General features: G+C 36.9%; 1 protein-coding gene across 3 annotated transcripts in view; it reads left to right on the forward strand.

The window, feature by feature from the left end:
* Positions 1-16,391, forward strand: part of TAOK1 (TAO kinase 1) — a 147,198-nt gene that overhangs the window by 100,083 nt on the left and 30,724 nt on the right. For all 3 annotated transcript variants that reach the window (XM_081805515.1, XM_081805514.1, XM_081805516.1), the window contains 4 exons: positions 809-890; positions 4,218-4,385; positions 7,411-7,614; positions 9,732-9,866. In XM_081805515.1, the coding sequence (XP_081661641.1) occupies positions 809-890; positions 4,218-4,385; positions 7,411-7,614; positions 9,732-9,866 (589 nt within the window). The remainder of the gene's footprint in view (positions 1-808; positions 891-4,217; positions 4,386-7,410; positions 7,615-9,731; positions 9,867-16,391) is intronic.

The following is a 16,391-nucleotide window of genomic DNA, read 5'->3' on the forward strand; positions in this document are numbered from 1 at the left end:
TCTGCTTCTCCCTCTGACCCTCCTCCCTCTCATGCTCTCTGTCTCTCATTCTCTCTCTTGCAAATAAATAAAATCTTAAAAAAAAAAAAAAAAATATGTGGGAGTAGGATTTTTTTTTAAGTTTTTAATTTAAACTCCAGTTATTTAACATACAGTGTAATATTAGTTTCAGGTGTACAATAGTGATTCAACACTTCCATACATCACCCCGTGCTCATCACAACAAGTGCCCTCCTTAGTCTCCATCTCCTGTTTCCCCCATCCCCCCACCCACCTCCCTTGTGGTCACCATCAGTGTGATCTCTATAGTTAAGGGTCTGTTTCTTGGTTTACCTCTCTGTCTCTTTCTCTCTCTCTCTTTTTTTTTTTTTTACTTTGCTTGCTTGTTTCTTAAATTGTGGGAGCAGGATTTTTAAATAATCTGTACAAATTTATCTTTCGAAAATGGTAAAGATTCATTGGTTGCTTTAGATAGCTTTTCATAGACTTATATAAAATCTATAGTAGATTGTATTTGTTTTTATCATTCCTTTTCCATTACCCCTCCCAGCAGTAGACGCATGCCTTGATTTGTGGATTTTTTAAATTTTTTATTTAAATTCCAGTTAGTTAATATACAGTGTAATATTAGTTTCAGGTATAGAATTTAGTGATTCAACACTACGTACAACACCCAGTGCTCAAAAATGAACGCTTCATGAATTTCCATGTCATCCTTGCACAGGATGCTAATCTTCTGTGTATTTTTTGTGGATGTGTCTTAAAAGGAAATAGCAATATGTTCACTTGATACTTTCCTTTACAATAGGTCTGATTATTTTCGCAACTTTGTAGATTCTTGCCTCCAGAAAATCCCTCAAGATCGCCCTACATCAGAGGAACTTTTAAAGGTCAGTTTTCTACCTCTAAGAAATTATTTAAAGGATGTATTTTATTCTTCTTTGATTTTGAATCAATATTAAGTATGCTCTACTAATTTTTACTGAAATGCTAATTTTATATACTGTTCTCTTTTAGAACTTTGCTTAGGTGCAAAGTTTTTTCATTTGTGTTTTCAAAATTAATTAAGTGCTTTACCATGTCTGAATAGAATATATAAATATTCCAAATAGTACCAATTGGCTGTTTCTATGTGTAAGAATTATTCCTGAGTTATAACTCCACATTTGAATTCATGTGAAACAATGTCATATTTTAAAGTTAGTAAAACATAGTTTAACTTTGGATTTAGTTCTTATATCTGCCGTATTTTATATATTCATCTGTCCTATATTAAAATAATATGAAAGAAAATGTATTCTATATAAATATTGTGGGAGAAAAGAGCTTTCAAAAGAAACTTAAAAATGGATATCATGTTTCTGTTTCCTTTTTAGAAATATATTTTCCTAACTTGGCAATGAAAATATTTTAAGAATCATGTAAATTCTGTTCAGTTTTCAATGGGTTTGGTTGCTTAATTTAAATACATGATTGGTATATGCTTTCTGTTCTCAAAAATTTATTATTTGGAGTTTGACCATCTTATTCATAGCAATAATAATATAGTTGAACTTAATATAGTTCTTAAAACATCTAGGTAAGGCAATAGTAAGTAGGATTTGACTCTCTCTCCTTGTGCCCCTAAGGAATATTGTTGATTTTTCACCTTATGTAAGATTTAAGTAGACTATTTTTGTATGAATGCTTTAGAACTTCAGAGAGGTTCAGTTTATTTTCACCAACACACATCAGATACAAAGATATTGAAAAGATCATGTGTGTGTGTGTGTGTGTGTATAGTATTATTTGCAACCACAATATGTAGAAGAACAGTAGAGTTTCAGTAATGCTTGTGGGATTCTAGGCATTAAGCTCACTCAGTCTCGGAAATGAAAGCCTGAATAAATAGGTACTCACAATAGCAGCAAAAAGTTTAGTATAGCTAGGAATTAGGTTAGTGATAAATAAGCAAGATGTGTATGTAGAAAACTATCAAACTTAGAAATTTAAGATTTATTATTTTTGGATAAGAATGAGTATCGGAAATAGTGATACATACCAAGCTAAGGATCAGGGAAAAGAAAAAAATCTGACTGGCTTCTTACACTTGCCTTATATAAGCAAAAGAAGCTGTTTTGGTAATAACCCAACCCACCAGGGCCAGATATTTGGTGATTAGATCCCAAGTCTACATTATACTATTCATTTTCCTGGTTTATAGCAGGAAATTGAAAATGATAGGAAGTATCTATCAAGTACTTCTTTCCCTTCGGCCTAATTATATTTCTGTTTCAGTTTATCATAAAAAGAGTTAATAGAAAAAATTTTAAATGTATGAAGCTATCTCAGAATTAAAAATTGGGGGCACCTGGGTGGCTCAGTCAGTTAAGCATTTGCCTTCAGTTCAGGTCATGATCCCAGGGTTCTGGGATCAAGCCCTGTATCGCCTCCCTGCTCAGCTGGAAGTCTGCTTCTTACTCTCTCTTTCTCTCTCAAATAAATAAATAAAATCTTAAAAAAAAGAATTAAAAATTGGAAATAACTGTCCAGAATTAGGGTAATAGTTAAATTATTTGAGCGTAAACATTTGATGAAGTAATCCATAGGCATTATGTTTATGAATTTGAAATAACAATACTTATGACAGTGAAAGTAGAATAAAATATCATATAGGTAAAGTTCTTTAGAGAAGCTTTTTCCTCTTCGGGGGATGGCATCCATAGGCATTCAGAATGGTCCAGTGTTTGACATACTGTCATATGTCAGACAATAGTGTCTAACAAAACTAGGATGGCCTGAACCCCTGGTAATAGAATCATTTATCTTTATACCAAGAAAGTTGGGAAAGCACCCACATCCTCATGAGTTGTGCACCCAGGCCAACTTTGAGGAGTTTGTACTATGACACCTACAGTTCTTATGAGGTTGTCTGAAATGAAAAACACGTCAGTGGAGCCTGTGGTGGTTTGTGTGCTAAGTATGTTAATGACAGGATCAAGTGTGCTTTCCTTATTGAGGAGCAGAAAATTGTTGTGAAAGTGTTGAAGGTACAAGCGCAGAGTCAGAAAGTTAAATAAAGGGGCACCTGGGTGGCTCAGTCAGTTAAGCATCCGAATCTTGATCTCAGCTCAGGTTTTGATCTCTCAGGGTCATGAGTTCACGCCCAGCGTGGAGCCCGGTTAACAACAAAAAAAACCAACTACGTTAAAAAAAAAAATGAAGCTTTTTTTTGAGTAATTAAAAAATCAAAAGGCAAAAGAAAAAATTATTTAAAGAAGAAATATATTTGAGCTACAAAGGTAAAAGTATTATAAGAATTCAAGTACATTTCATAGAACTCAAGGCAAAAGGTGGCTTTCTGCAATCTATATGCTAACTATGTATCTACAAAACAAAATTTATACAAAGAGAACTTCTGTAAAGAAATATATCAAAGGGGCGCCTGGGTGGCTCAGTTGGTTAAGCGTCTGCCTTCGGCTCAGGTCATGATCTCAGGGTCCTGGGATTGAGCCCCGCATCGGGCTCCCTTCTCCACGGGAAGCCTGCTCTCCCTCTCCCACTCCCCCTGCTTGTGTTCCCTCTCTCACTCTCTCTCTGTCAAATAAGTAAATAAAATCTTAAAAAAAAAAAGAAATATATCAAAATATAACAGATTATTCTAATGGTGGAATTGTTCTTTTTTTTTCTGTATTAGATAAGGTTAAGCTTAAATGTTAGTGGTAAAAATCACTAATAATATAATGGCTTTTAAGTAACTGCTAGTGTTTTATGGAGTATTGTTTATCCAACATCTAAAGGAACTCATAATATCCAAGTTTAAGTTACATAATTCACCATAAATACATTCCTGTTGAAACCTAATATAACTCAGAAGTGAAATACCTTTTCAATGAAATCAGTTCTAAGAATATGTAAACCTTTATTTATTGGACTTAATTGGACTTAATTCTTAACTCTTCGATTATTTCAATGTTGCATTTTCAGTTGGGTAACAAAGGTATCATGTTTCCATAAAATGTACAGGGGTAGTTATGTATGCCCAGAGTGTATATATGTATATGACAATTTTGTAAATACAGGAAGTCAAAAGTGTAATAGAATTAGATAGCTATAGATTATATGTGTTATCTATCATGATTACTTAAGATAGTAACTACACTCAGAAAGGGGTACATTTGTACTAATTGAAAAAATATACAGGTTCACCCTGACTTTTACCTTCTCTTCTTATCCAGCACATGTTTGTTCTTCGTGAGCGCCCTGAAACAGTGTTAATAGATCTCATTCAAAGGACAAAGGATGCAGTAAGAGAGCTGGACAATCTGCAGTATCGAAAGATGAAGAAACTCCTTTTCCAGGAGGCACATAATGGACCAGCAGTAGAAGCACAGGAAGAAGAAGAGGTAATAACTTAGAAATGACTCAGATATTGAGCTCTGTTTTTTTATTGGCTTCTTTCCTTATGCAACTCGTCTTGCGATGAATGTTTTATATTAGTGCTTCCCAGACTGTGTTTTCTTAACACTGGTCCTGTAAGATCCCAGGTGGGAAAAAGGGTTTTGCATTCTTTAAACCCAGCCCCTTTGCAGTGCTCATTGATAATAGTAAAGCTCTGCAAAGTCTTTTATTAAAGAAACCTGTTCAACTTTAATCCAGTCCCCATCAAATTATTTGGATACTGAACCCTCTTTTGCCTTATTGTCTGATTCCATGGGACATGCTTTTGGAAGTATTTGAAATTACAGACTGTGGAAGTTGACAGTAGTCATTCAGAAGTTTTTAGAATTACCAAGCATTGTGCTCTGTCAGGGATCCTTGATTCTTTTCAGTTCTGTATAATTCATTCCATCTGCATAGTTCTAAAATGCATTTTACAGATGAGTAAAGCAAAGCTCAGAGTAGTTAACTCATCATAGGTTAAAATGGGTTTGGATTCTGGTGCCTGGGTGGCTCAGTTGGTTAAGCGACTGCCTTCGGCTCAGGTCATGATCCTGGAGTCCCAGGATCGAGTCCCGCATCGGGCTCCCTGCTCGGCGGGGAGTCTGCTTCTCTCTCTGAACCTCCCTCCTCTCATGCTCTCTATCTCTTTATCTCTCTCAAATAAATAAATTAAAAAAAAAAAAATCTTTAAAATGGGTTTGGATTCATGTATCTCAGTCTCAAGGCCAGGTTCTTTCCATGTTGCCTTTTAGGGAGTATGGAAATACAAATTTGCAGTAGAAATGTTACAGAACTTCTCATAAGGAAATATACATATAGAACTTATTATTTGTGGAGCTATCTTTTTTACTCTATAAATATTTTCAGTTTTCTTTGCTCCTCTCAGAATTCTTTGATTTTTTTTTTTTAATTGCTTTTCAGCGAGAGAGAGATCACTTTGCATTCTGAAACCAGGAGTAATAGTTACTTACTTTTCTTTTTTAATAGTGCTACACAGTTAATGAACTATAAAATGCAAGACTTTCTTAACTTACAGTTTTGGTTTTGTTTTTTAGTTTATAGAGTAATCATTAGAAAATTATTTTGAGGGGCACGTGGGTGGTGCAGTCAGTTAAGCATCAACTCTTGGTTTTGGCTCAGGGTCATGAGATCGAGCCCTGTGTAGGACTCCGCACTTAGTGCAGAGTCTGCTTGGGATTGTCTCTCCCTCTGCCTCCCCCCCCCCCACCCCATGCTCTCTCTCTCTCTCTCTAAAGTAAATAAACCTTTTTTTTTTTTTTTTTAGATTTTATTTATTTATTTGACAGAGAGAGAGACAGAGAGGGAACACAAGCAGGGGGAGTGGGAGAGGGAGAAGCAGGCCTCCTGCCGAGCAGGGAGCCCGATGTAGGGCTCGATCCCAGGAGCCGATGGCAGATGCTTAACAACTGAGCCACTCAGGCGCCCCTAAAGTAAATAAATCTTATTTAAAAAAAAAAAATTATTTTGAGCTTTTTTAGATATATAAAATATTTCAGTAAAGTAAAATTAATAAAATTCTAATGTACTTAGATGTATAACAGCATCTCTTTTAGGCTGGGATGTAAGAAAAATTCATATATATATATAAGTTCATATATATATGCCATATGTCTATATGAAATTCTCCATATCTTACAGAATCTTGGTATGGTAAGAGTACTAAAATGTTGGTGCCCAGATACCATGGCTTGCCTGGTTACTTCATAAAAACATTTTTATGAATGTGATTAAATGTACAAGTAATATGTAATTTTTAATTTACAAAAAAATATATAGGAATTAATATTAAATTAATTGATGAAAGAAGGATGAGCTAGAGAATATTTTCTTTTTTTTTTTTTTTAGAGATTTTATTTATTTATTTGAGAGAGAGAATGTGAGACAGAGAGCATGAGAGGGAGGAGGGTCAGAGGGAGAAGCAGACTCCCTGCCAAGCAGGGAGCCCGATGCGGGACTCGATCCCGGGACTCCAGGATCATGACCTGAGCCGAAGGCAGTCGCTCAACCAACTGAGCCACCCAGGCGCCCAGGAGAATATTTTCTGAGGAAGGAAAATAAAAGTCTTCCTTAAAAAATAACAACTAAGGGGCTCCTGGTAGCCCACTTACTTAAGCCTCAGACTCTTGATTTTGGCTCAAGTCATGATCGAGGTCATAGGATTAAGACCCTGCCTTGAACTCTCATGTGGAATCTGCTTGAGATTCTCTCTCTCCCTCTAGTTCTGCCTCTTCCATCCCGCTTGCATGAGCATGCCAGCCCTCTCTCTCTAAAAACAACAACTACTAAAAGTGGTTATTTATAGGATTAAAAAAAGATTGGGGTTTGTTTTAGCCATGGGAATTATTGAGAAATGACCAGAATCTCTATATACCCTATGAGATGTGTGGTAGAAATGGATTTCAACACTGGTACAGGCAAAAGAAAAAAAAAGAAAAAAAGATGGGCGCCTGGGTGACTCAGTCGTTAAGCGTCTGCCTTCAGCTCAGGTCATGATCCCAGGGTCCTGGGATCGAGTCCCACATCGGGCTCTTTGCTCGGCAGGAAGCCTGCTTCTTCCTCTCCCACTCCCCGTGCTTGTGTTCCTGCTCTCGCTATCTCTCTCTCTGTCAAATAAATAAATAAAAATCTTTAAAAAGGAAAAAAAAAAAAAAGAAAGAAAAAAAGAAATGGATTTCAAAAAATGTCAAACAATTTAGAGAAAATGCTACACTTTGGAAACAACCCATAACTGATGAACTGAATTTTTGACACGGTTGGTTGGGCTTTTTGTTATTTACTTGTTGATTATTTTTATTTGTTTGTTTTTCAATTGGTAGGCTTCCTGGTCTTGGCAAATAGAGGGAATTTCTCATGATAGACCTCTAAGTTTCTTTCTAAAGACTGTGTGCTAAGCAGTGTGATAGGTGATTATAATTAGCAATTTCAAAAGAGATACAGATATTTGAACCTAATGCTCTTTTCCCGTAGGAACAAGATCATGGTGTTGGCCGGACAGGAACAGTGAATAGTGTTGGAAGTAATCAGTCTATTCCCAGCATGTCCATCAGTGCCAGTAGCCAAAGTAGCAGTGTTAACAGTCTTCCAGATGCCTCAGATGACAAGAGTGAGCTGGATATGATGGAGGGAGACCACACAGTGATGTCTAATAGTTCTGTCATCCATTTAAAACCTGTGAGTATTTGGATTTCAGTGAAAAAAAATTTCAACTTTGGTAAATAATTTCTTCCACTGATTAATTAGGAGATTGTCTTGGATGTTTCAGAAGTTTGGAACATATTTAGGTAACTTATTTTAAAGTGGCAGTAGGCTTGTTTTCCCAGTGTAATGTTAGCATTTGGGAAACTAATGTTTTAGGAATACAAAAAGGATATTTTAAAAATCTTAGAAGAAAGAAATACAGAAACACTGTGTAATATATAATTTGAAGTTAATTTCATGAAAAAATAAAGTATTTAAAAATAGTAAGTATACACATGAAAGTCATGATAATGGTTGTCTTTTAAGAGAAAGAGTTACGATGGGTAATGATCAAAAGTGACTTGCACTGTCCATAATGTTTATATCTTTAAAATAAAACTGAGGGCGCCTGGGTGGCTCAGTTGGTTAAGCGACTGCCTTCGGCTCAGGTCATGATCCTGGAGTCCCTGGATCGAGTCCTGCATCGGGCTCCCTGCTCAGCGGGGAGCCTGCTTCTCCCTCTGACCCTCCCCCCGCCATGTGCTCTCTCTCTCTCATTCTCTCGGTCTCAAATAAATAAATAAAATCTTTAAAAAATAATAAATAAATAAAATAAAACTGAGTGTAATTGCCAATAATTGTAAATTCTGGGTTTAGGAAATAAGGGTTTTGCTACATTATTCTTCACACTTATGAGTGCAGAATTTTTAATTTTCTTGAAAACATTTTGAAAGTCAGGTAACTTGTTTTTAGCAACCAATAGGAATACTTCCTTTTTAACTTCACAGCTTGCAGTATTACCTAAAAACCTACTAGGCACAAGAGCTAAAAAGTAGAACTAACCCAAGTGTTCATTAACAGATGAATAGATAAATAAACTATGGTATATACATACAAGGGAATATTATTCAGCTATGAAAAAAATGAAATTCTGATACATGCTATAACATGAGTGAACCTTGAAATTTTATGCTAAAAAAGAAATGTTATGCTAAGTGATACTAAGCCAGATGCAAAAGGACAAATACTGCATAATTCCACTTATATGAAATATCTAGAATAGGCGATTCATAGAGATGCAAAATAGATTAGTGGTTACCAGGGACTGAGTAGAGGATAAAATGGAGAATTTTTGTTAGCAGATAGCAATTTCCATTTGGGTGGTGGAAAAAGTTTTGGAAATGGTGGTGGTTGTACAACATTGGGAATATAATTAATGCCACTGAATTGTATATTTAAAAATGGTTGAAATGGAAAATTTCATATTATATATGTTCTGCTACACTCACAACACAAAAAGTGATTAAGAATGATTTAGTTTAGGGGCGCCTGGGTGGCTCAGTTGTTAAGCGTCTGCCTTCGGCTCAGGTCATGATCTCAGGGTCCTGGGATCGAGCCCTACATCGGGCTCCCTTCTCAGTGGGGAGCCTGCTTCTCCCTCTCCCACTCCCCCTGCTTGTGTTCCCTCTCTCGCTGTGTCTCTCTCTGTCAAATAAATAAATAAAATCTTTAAAAAAAAAAAAATGATTCAGTTTATGTAATAGTGTTCTTCAGGGCAAAATTGTGTTTAATTTTTATATACTTAGGCAATAGAAGCAGCAGTAAAAAAATTATTCTCATAATTAGTTGGTTGCTACTTGATTGATTTCGTCTTCGGTTAATAAACTAAGGCATATATAAGGAAATACATCAATTCTTAAAATTTTTACAGTTATTTTTTGATTACTTACATGGACAAATGGCAGAAGTATTATAAAGATATTTTTAAGATATATTATTGATTTGAAAACCCAAGAGCCTTAGAGTAATTAATTTTTTTACTGCTGTTTAAAATTATTAAAGCTTTTCCATTTTCTATATAAGTAGGATATAAATCTAATCTGATACATTTCCTCATCCTAAATCTGTGTGCTGTTTCATACACTGAGGTAATAATGTTTCCTGATTCTAATTATGTTGAAAATAAAATGTTAGCATTCACAATTTTTGTTTTTGCTTTTTAAAATTAACGTCTTTAAGATAAATTGATCAAGTTATCTTTAAATTTTCTTGAAACTTCAAATGAACTGTATTTGTTCACCTGAAATTGTATTGTTTCTTTCTTTGCCTAGGAGGAAGAAAATTACAGAGAAGAGGGAGATCCTAGAACAAGAGCATCAGATCCACAATCTCCACCACAAGTGTCTCGTCATAAATCACACTATCGTAATCGAGAACACTTTGCTACTATACGGACAGCGTCACTGGTATGTTCTTCCCCTGAATTAGAAATACATTTTTCAGGGGCGCCTGGGTGGCTCAGTTGGTTGAGCGACTGCCTTCGGCTCAGGTCATGATCCTGGAGTCCCTGGATCGAGTCCCGCATCGGGCTCCCTGCTCGGCAGGGAGTCTGCTTTGACCTCTGACCCTATCCCCTTTCATGTGTTCTCTCTCATTCTCTCTCTCTCAAATAAATAAATAAAATCTTTAAAAAAAAAAAAAAAAAGAAATACATTTTTCATATTGGACTGTGGCACTATCTTATTTTTTTGATTTGGGGTTTATTTTGCAAAACACTCATTGAACATTTCAGTGCCTCTTATGAGAAGGATATACAGAATACTTTGAGAGATGTTAAACTAGTAATGTCTTCAGGCGCCTGGGTGGCTCAGTTGGTTAAGCGACTGCCTTCAGCTCAGGTCATGATCCCAGGGTCCTGGGATCGAGTCCCGCATCGGGCTCCCTGCTCTGCGGGGAGCCTGCTTCTCCCTCTCCCACTCCCCCTGCTTGTGTTCCCTCTCTCGCTGTGTCTCTCTCTGTCAAATAAATAAATAAAATCTTAAAAAAAAACAAAAACAAAAAACTAGTAATGTCTTCAAGACCTACACAAATAACTGATATGTTAGAATATATTAAATGCTTAAGAGGGCTAGAAGGTACTAAATAGGAATTCAGATTACTTTTGATTTGGGGCATAAAAGAAATATTTATAAAACAAATTGTTTAGGGATGGCTGGATGGCTCAGTCAGTTAAGCATCCCACTCTTGGTTTTGGCTCAGGTCATGATCTCAAGTGGGACTTTGCACTCGGCACTCAGCGTGGAGTCTGCCTGAGATTCTCTCCCTCCCTCTCTGCTCATGCTCGCTCGCTCTCTCAAATAAATAAATAAAAATCTTTTAAAAAATAAGAAGTAAAACAAATTGTTTGAGGTTTTAATAGTTTGTTGCTTTTAGGCACAGAGAGGAAGAAAAATGTTATTTCTACATAAGAATTAACAGTGAAGAGGGGCGCCTGGGTGGCTCAGTCAGTTAAGCGTCTGCCTTCGGCTCAGGTCCTGATCCCAGGGTCCCGGGTTTGAGCCCCAAGTCGGGCTCCCTGCTCAGTGGGGAATCTGCTTCTCCCTCTGCCCTTTCCCCCTGCTCGTGATCTCTCCTTCACACTCTGTCTCTCAAATAAATAAATAAAATCTTAAAAAAAAAAAAGAATTAACAGGAAATACCAAAGCTAAATGACGGGAAATGTTTGGGAAATATCAAGTAATTCAATTTAATGTATCCAAAATGTAGTTCTTCTAATTTCCAAAAAAAACAATAAAAATGGATTATGGGGGATGCCTGACTTGCTCAGTTGGTAAAAGATGTGACCCTTGATCTTAAGGTTGTGAATTTGAGACCCACATTGGATGTAGAGATTACTTTTAAAAAATGGTGGGATTCCTGGGTGGCTCAGTTGGTTAAGTGTCTGCCTTCAGCTCAGGTCATGATCCCAGGGTCCTGGAACTGAGCCCCGCATTGGGCTCCCTGCTCAGCGGGGAGTCTGCTTCTCCATCCCCCTGCTCATGTGTGCCCTCTCTCTCTCTCTCTCTCCCCCCAAATAAATAAATAAAATCTTTAAATAAATAAATGGATTATGTGTCCATTATAAGGATGTTATTTTAGCAGGCTACATATTACCCTGATCAATCAAAAAAGTAGGACAAACACAGGATGAGGATACTAGGAATAAAAGGAAATTAAGATATCATAGGAAAAGTAGGCTGTTAGAAAATATAACAGGAAGTATAAAAGATATATCTGAGAAAAAAAGTTATCTGAGTTATCACCTGCATAAGCAGATTTTATAAATCCCATGCAATGGCCCATGACTCTGTATGACTTAGGGTCAAGAATGCCATCCCCCATCCTGAGGAATCAGGTCATTCCCTGCTATTCTGCAACATGTAAATAACTTTTTGGACACAGCAAGTGGCAAAGATAGCTTGATGTTTTTTTTTTAATGACTATTTTAATAAATACCTAGAGAGGTATTAGTGGAGAGAGGCCAATTCATGTTACTTTGTGACTTGGCATATATTAAATGTTTCCCAAACAAATTCCCAGTTTCTGGCTCCCTCAAATTAATTAAGGACACACTTTTTTTTTTTTTTTTTTAATTGAAGTATAGTTGACATACAGTGTTACATTAGTTTCAGGTATACAACATAGTGATTTGACAATTCTATGCATTATCAGTACTCACCACAGTAAGGGTAGTCATCATCTGTCACCATACAACGTTATTAGTATTATTGACTATATTCCCTGTGCTGTACTTTTTATCTCCATAACTTATTTATTTCATAACTGGAAGTTTGTACCTCTTAATCCCCATCACCTGTTTCATCCATCCCACCATCCACCAGTTTGTTTTGTGTATTTTAAGTGTCTGTTGATTTTTGTTTGTTTGTTCATTGGTTTTCTGGATTCCACATGTACGTGAAATCATATGGTATTTGTCTTTCTCTGTCTGACTTAATTTCACTTAGCATAATACCCTCTAAGTTTATTTATGTTGTTGCAAATACCAAGATCTCCTTTTTTATGGCTAATATTCCATTATGTCTTTGTGTGTGTATATATATATTTTATGCGCTTTATCTGTTCATTTATTGATGGACCCTTGGGTTGTTTCCATACCTTGGCTATTGTAAATAATACTTCAGTGAACATATGGGTGCATATATCTTTTCAAAGTAGTGTTTTCTAGGGACGTCTGGGTGGCTCAGTCAGTTAAGCGTCTGCCTTTGGCTCGGGTCATGATCCCAGGGTCCTGGGATGGAGCCCTACCTCAGGGGGCCTGCTTCTCTCTCTCCCTCTGCCTGCTGCTCTCCCTGCTTGTGCTCTGTCTCTCTCTTTCTGTCAAATAAATAAAATCTTTTTTGAAAAAAAGAGGTAGTGTTTTTTAATTCTTTTTTTCCCTCCCTCCCTCCTTTCTTTCCTTCCTTCCTTCCTTCCCGTCTGTTTTTGTTTTTGTTTTTGTTTTTGAGATGGAGTGAGGGGAGGGGCAGAGGGAGAGGGAGAGAGAAAATCTTAAGCAGGCTCCTCTGCCCACTGCAGAGCCTGATGCAGGGTTTGATCTCACAACCCTGAGATCATGACCTGAGCTGAAATCAAGAGTTGGACACTTTCTAGTGCAGCCACCCAGGTCCCCCAGTGTTTTATATTTCTTTGGGTAAATACCCAGTAGTGGAATCATAGATCATATGGTGTTTGTATTTTTAATTTTTTGAAGAACCTCCGTAGTATTTCCCAAAGTGGTTGTACCAGTTTCTTACCAACAGTACACAGGGGTTCCCTTTTCTTAAGGACACTTATTAAATTATGGATTTAGAAAGCTTAAGATCCATATTCTTAAACCCAGTAATTCCATTTATTTCAAATAAAACATTCAGAGTGTATGTAGATTTATGTACAAGATAACCAAAGCTGTATTCTTCAGTATAACTACCATGTACCATAACTCATTCTTTCTTCTGCCTTGGGTTGTTTTCATACAATAAATGGATATTAGGTATTCAATTTGAAGAGTTTTTACAGTGGTTCATGCCTAAGTTAGCCATCACCTAAAAAAAAACAAGATATGTAAAATTTCTAGTCATCACAATAATTTCCCTTCATACCCCCCCTTTGTCAGTTTTTCACTCCCATGAACACCATTTTCTGTCTCTTCACTATTACTAGTTTTAACTGTTTGGGTTTCATATAAAGGGAATCACAAAATGTACTCTTGTATCAGGCTTATTTTGCTCTACTTAATGTTTTTGAGGTTTATCAGTCTTCTGTTCATTAAAATTCATTCTTTTTTAAAGGATTTTATTTATTAGAGAGAGACTGAGAGAGAGAGCATGAACTGAGGGAGGAGCAGAGGGAGAGGGAGAAGCAGAGTCCCCACTGAGCAGGGAGCCCGATGTGGGGCTTGATTCCAGCCTGAACCGAAGGCAGACACTGAACCAACTAAGTCACCCAGGCACCCCAAAAGTTCATTCTTTTTTATCACTATAAGTAGTTTTCCATTGTGTGAATATGTGATTTTTATACTCATTCTTTATTGATGAACATTTGGTTTGATTACCTTTTGGGCTTGTAAGATTGCTATAAACATTCTTGTACAAATCTTCATGTGAACATGATATTTTAATTTCTTTTTGGTAAATACTTAAGGTAACATAACTGAGTTGTAAGGTATGTGTATGTTTAACTTCATAAGAATCTATCAGTTTTCCAAAATGGGTGTGCCATTTCACATGTGCATTAGCATTGTATAAGTTCTAATTGGTTCACATTCTCTCCAACATTTGGGGTTGTCAGTCTTTTTTATTTTAGCCACTCTAGTGGTATGAAATGGAATCTTGTAGTAGTATTTTTGCATTTCCCTGTGACTAAAGAGGTAATCATTAAAGCCCCTTTTCATGTGCTTATTGTCTATTCTTGTATCTTCTTTTGTGAAGTGTTTCTTCAAGTCTTTTGCCTTACTTCTTTTTTTTTTTAAGATTTTATTTATTTGAGAGAGAGAAAGAGCAGAGTGAGAGAGAGCACGAGCTAGGGGGAGGAACAGAAAGGAGGTAGAGAGGCAGAGAGCCCGCTGAGCAGGGAGCCTGATGTGGAGCTCCATCCCAGGACCCTGAGATCATGACCTGAGCTGAAGACAGACGCTCAACTGACTGAGCCACCCAGGCACCCCATCTTTTGCTTCATTTCTTATTCAGATATTCATCTTTTTAATATTGATTTGTAGGTGTTCTTTATAAAGGTTGCTTATAGTAATTTATCTCATATATGTCTTGCAAATATTTTTTCTTCATCTGTAATTTACCTATTCTTTTTCCTACTTGATGAAAAATTAAAATTTTTTAGTTTTAAAATCCAATTTAAAAAATGGATAAAGTGGGGGGCGCCTGGGTCGTGCAGTTGGTTAAGTGACCAACTCTTTGATTTCAGCTCAAGTCATGATCTCAGGGTGGTGAGATTGAGCCCTGCCTAGTGCTCCCCACTCAGTGCTGAGTCTGCTTGGGATTCTTCTTCTCCCTCTGCCCTTTCCCCCTGCATGCTCTCTCTCTGTCTCTTCCTCTCTCTCTCTCCCTCTCTCTCTCTCTCAAATAAATAAAACTTTTTAGGGGCGCCTGGGTGGCTCAGTCAGTTAAGCATCTGCCTTCGGCTCAGGTCATGATCCCAGGGTCCTGGGATCGAGCCCCATGTCAGGCTCCCTGCTCAGCTGAGAGCCTGCTTCTCCCTTTCCCTCCACCTGCCACTCTGCCTACTTGTGCTATCACTCTGTCAAATAAATAAAATCTTTTAAAAACAAATGAAATAAATAAAGCTTTTAAAAAATGCATAAAGTGGGGGGTTCTTGGGTGGCTCAGTCAGTTAAGCATCGACTCGATTTCAGCTCAGGTCATGATCTCAGGCTTGTGATGTGAGATCAAGCCTTGTATCAGGCTCACACTGGGTGTGGGGCCAGCTTAAGATTCTCTCTCTGCCCCTCCCTCCCTTAAAAAAATGGATAAAGGTCTTGAATAGACATTTCTCCAGAAAAGATACAAATGACCAACAAGCACATGAAAAGATGCTCAATATCATTGGTTATTAGGGAAATGCAAATCAAAACCACAAGGAGGGACCACCTCATACCCACTAGGATGGCTTTTAAAAAAAAGAAAAATAATAATTGTTGGAGAGGGGCACCTGGGTGGCTCAGTCGGTTTAGTGTCTGCCTTCAGCTCAGGTCATGATCCCAGCGTCCTGGGATCAAGTCCCGCATTGGGCTCCCTGCTAAGTGGGGAGCCTGCTTCTCCCTCTGCCTGCCGCTCCCTCTGCTTGGGCTCTCTCTCTCTGTCAAATAAATAAATAAAATCTTAAAAAATAATAATAATTGTTGGAGAGCATGCAGAGAAATGAGAACTCCTGTATGTTTCTGGTAATATGTATGTAATAATATTGTAATTGTGTATGTAATATGATTCAGCTTCTGTGGGAAACAGTTGACATTCCTCAGAAAGTTAAACTTGGAATTATCATATGACTCAACAATTCTGTTCACCCAAAGAATCAAAAACTAATAAACAAATACATGTACACACATGTTCATAACAGCACTATTCATAATAGCCATATCCATCAGCAAATGAATGATAAATTATGGTATATGCATACAAAGGAATATTATTTGGCTGTAAAAAGGAATGAAATACTGATACATGCTACAACATGGATGAACCTTGAAAACATGCTAAATGAAGGAAGCCAGGCATAAAAGATCATATTATATGACTATATGAAATATCCAAAATAGATGTGAATCCATAGAAATGGAAAATAAATTGGTGGTTACGAGCAGAGAATGGGGAACAGGATTTTCTTCTGAGATGATAAAAATGTTTTGTAATTAGATAAAGGTGGTAGTTGTATAACATTGTGAATATTCTAAATGCCATTAAGTTGTTCACTTTGAAATGATTAATTTGGGATGCCTGGGT

Source organism: Leptonychotes weddellii, chromosome 15, assembly GCF_054177405.1.
Source record: "Leptonychotes weddellii isolate Sample4059 chromosome 15, ASM5417740v2, whole genome shotgun sequence".
Lineage (NCBI taxonomy): Eukaryota > Metazoa > Chordata > Mammalia > Carnivora > Phocidae > Leptonychotes > Leptonychotes weddellii.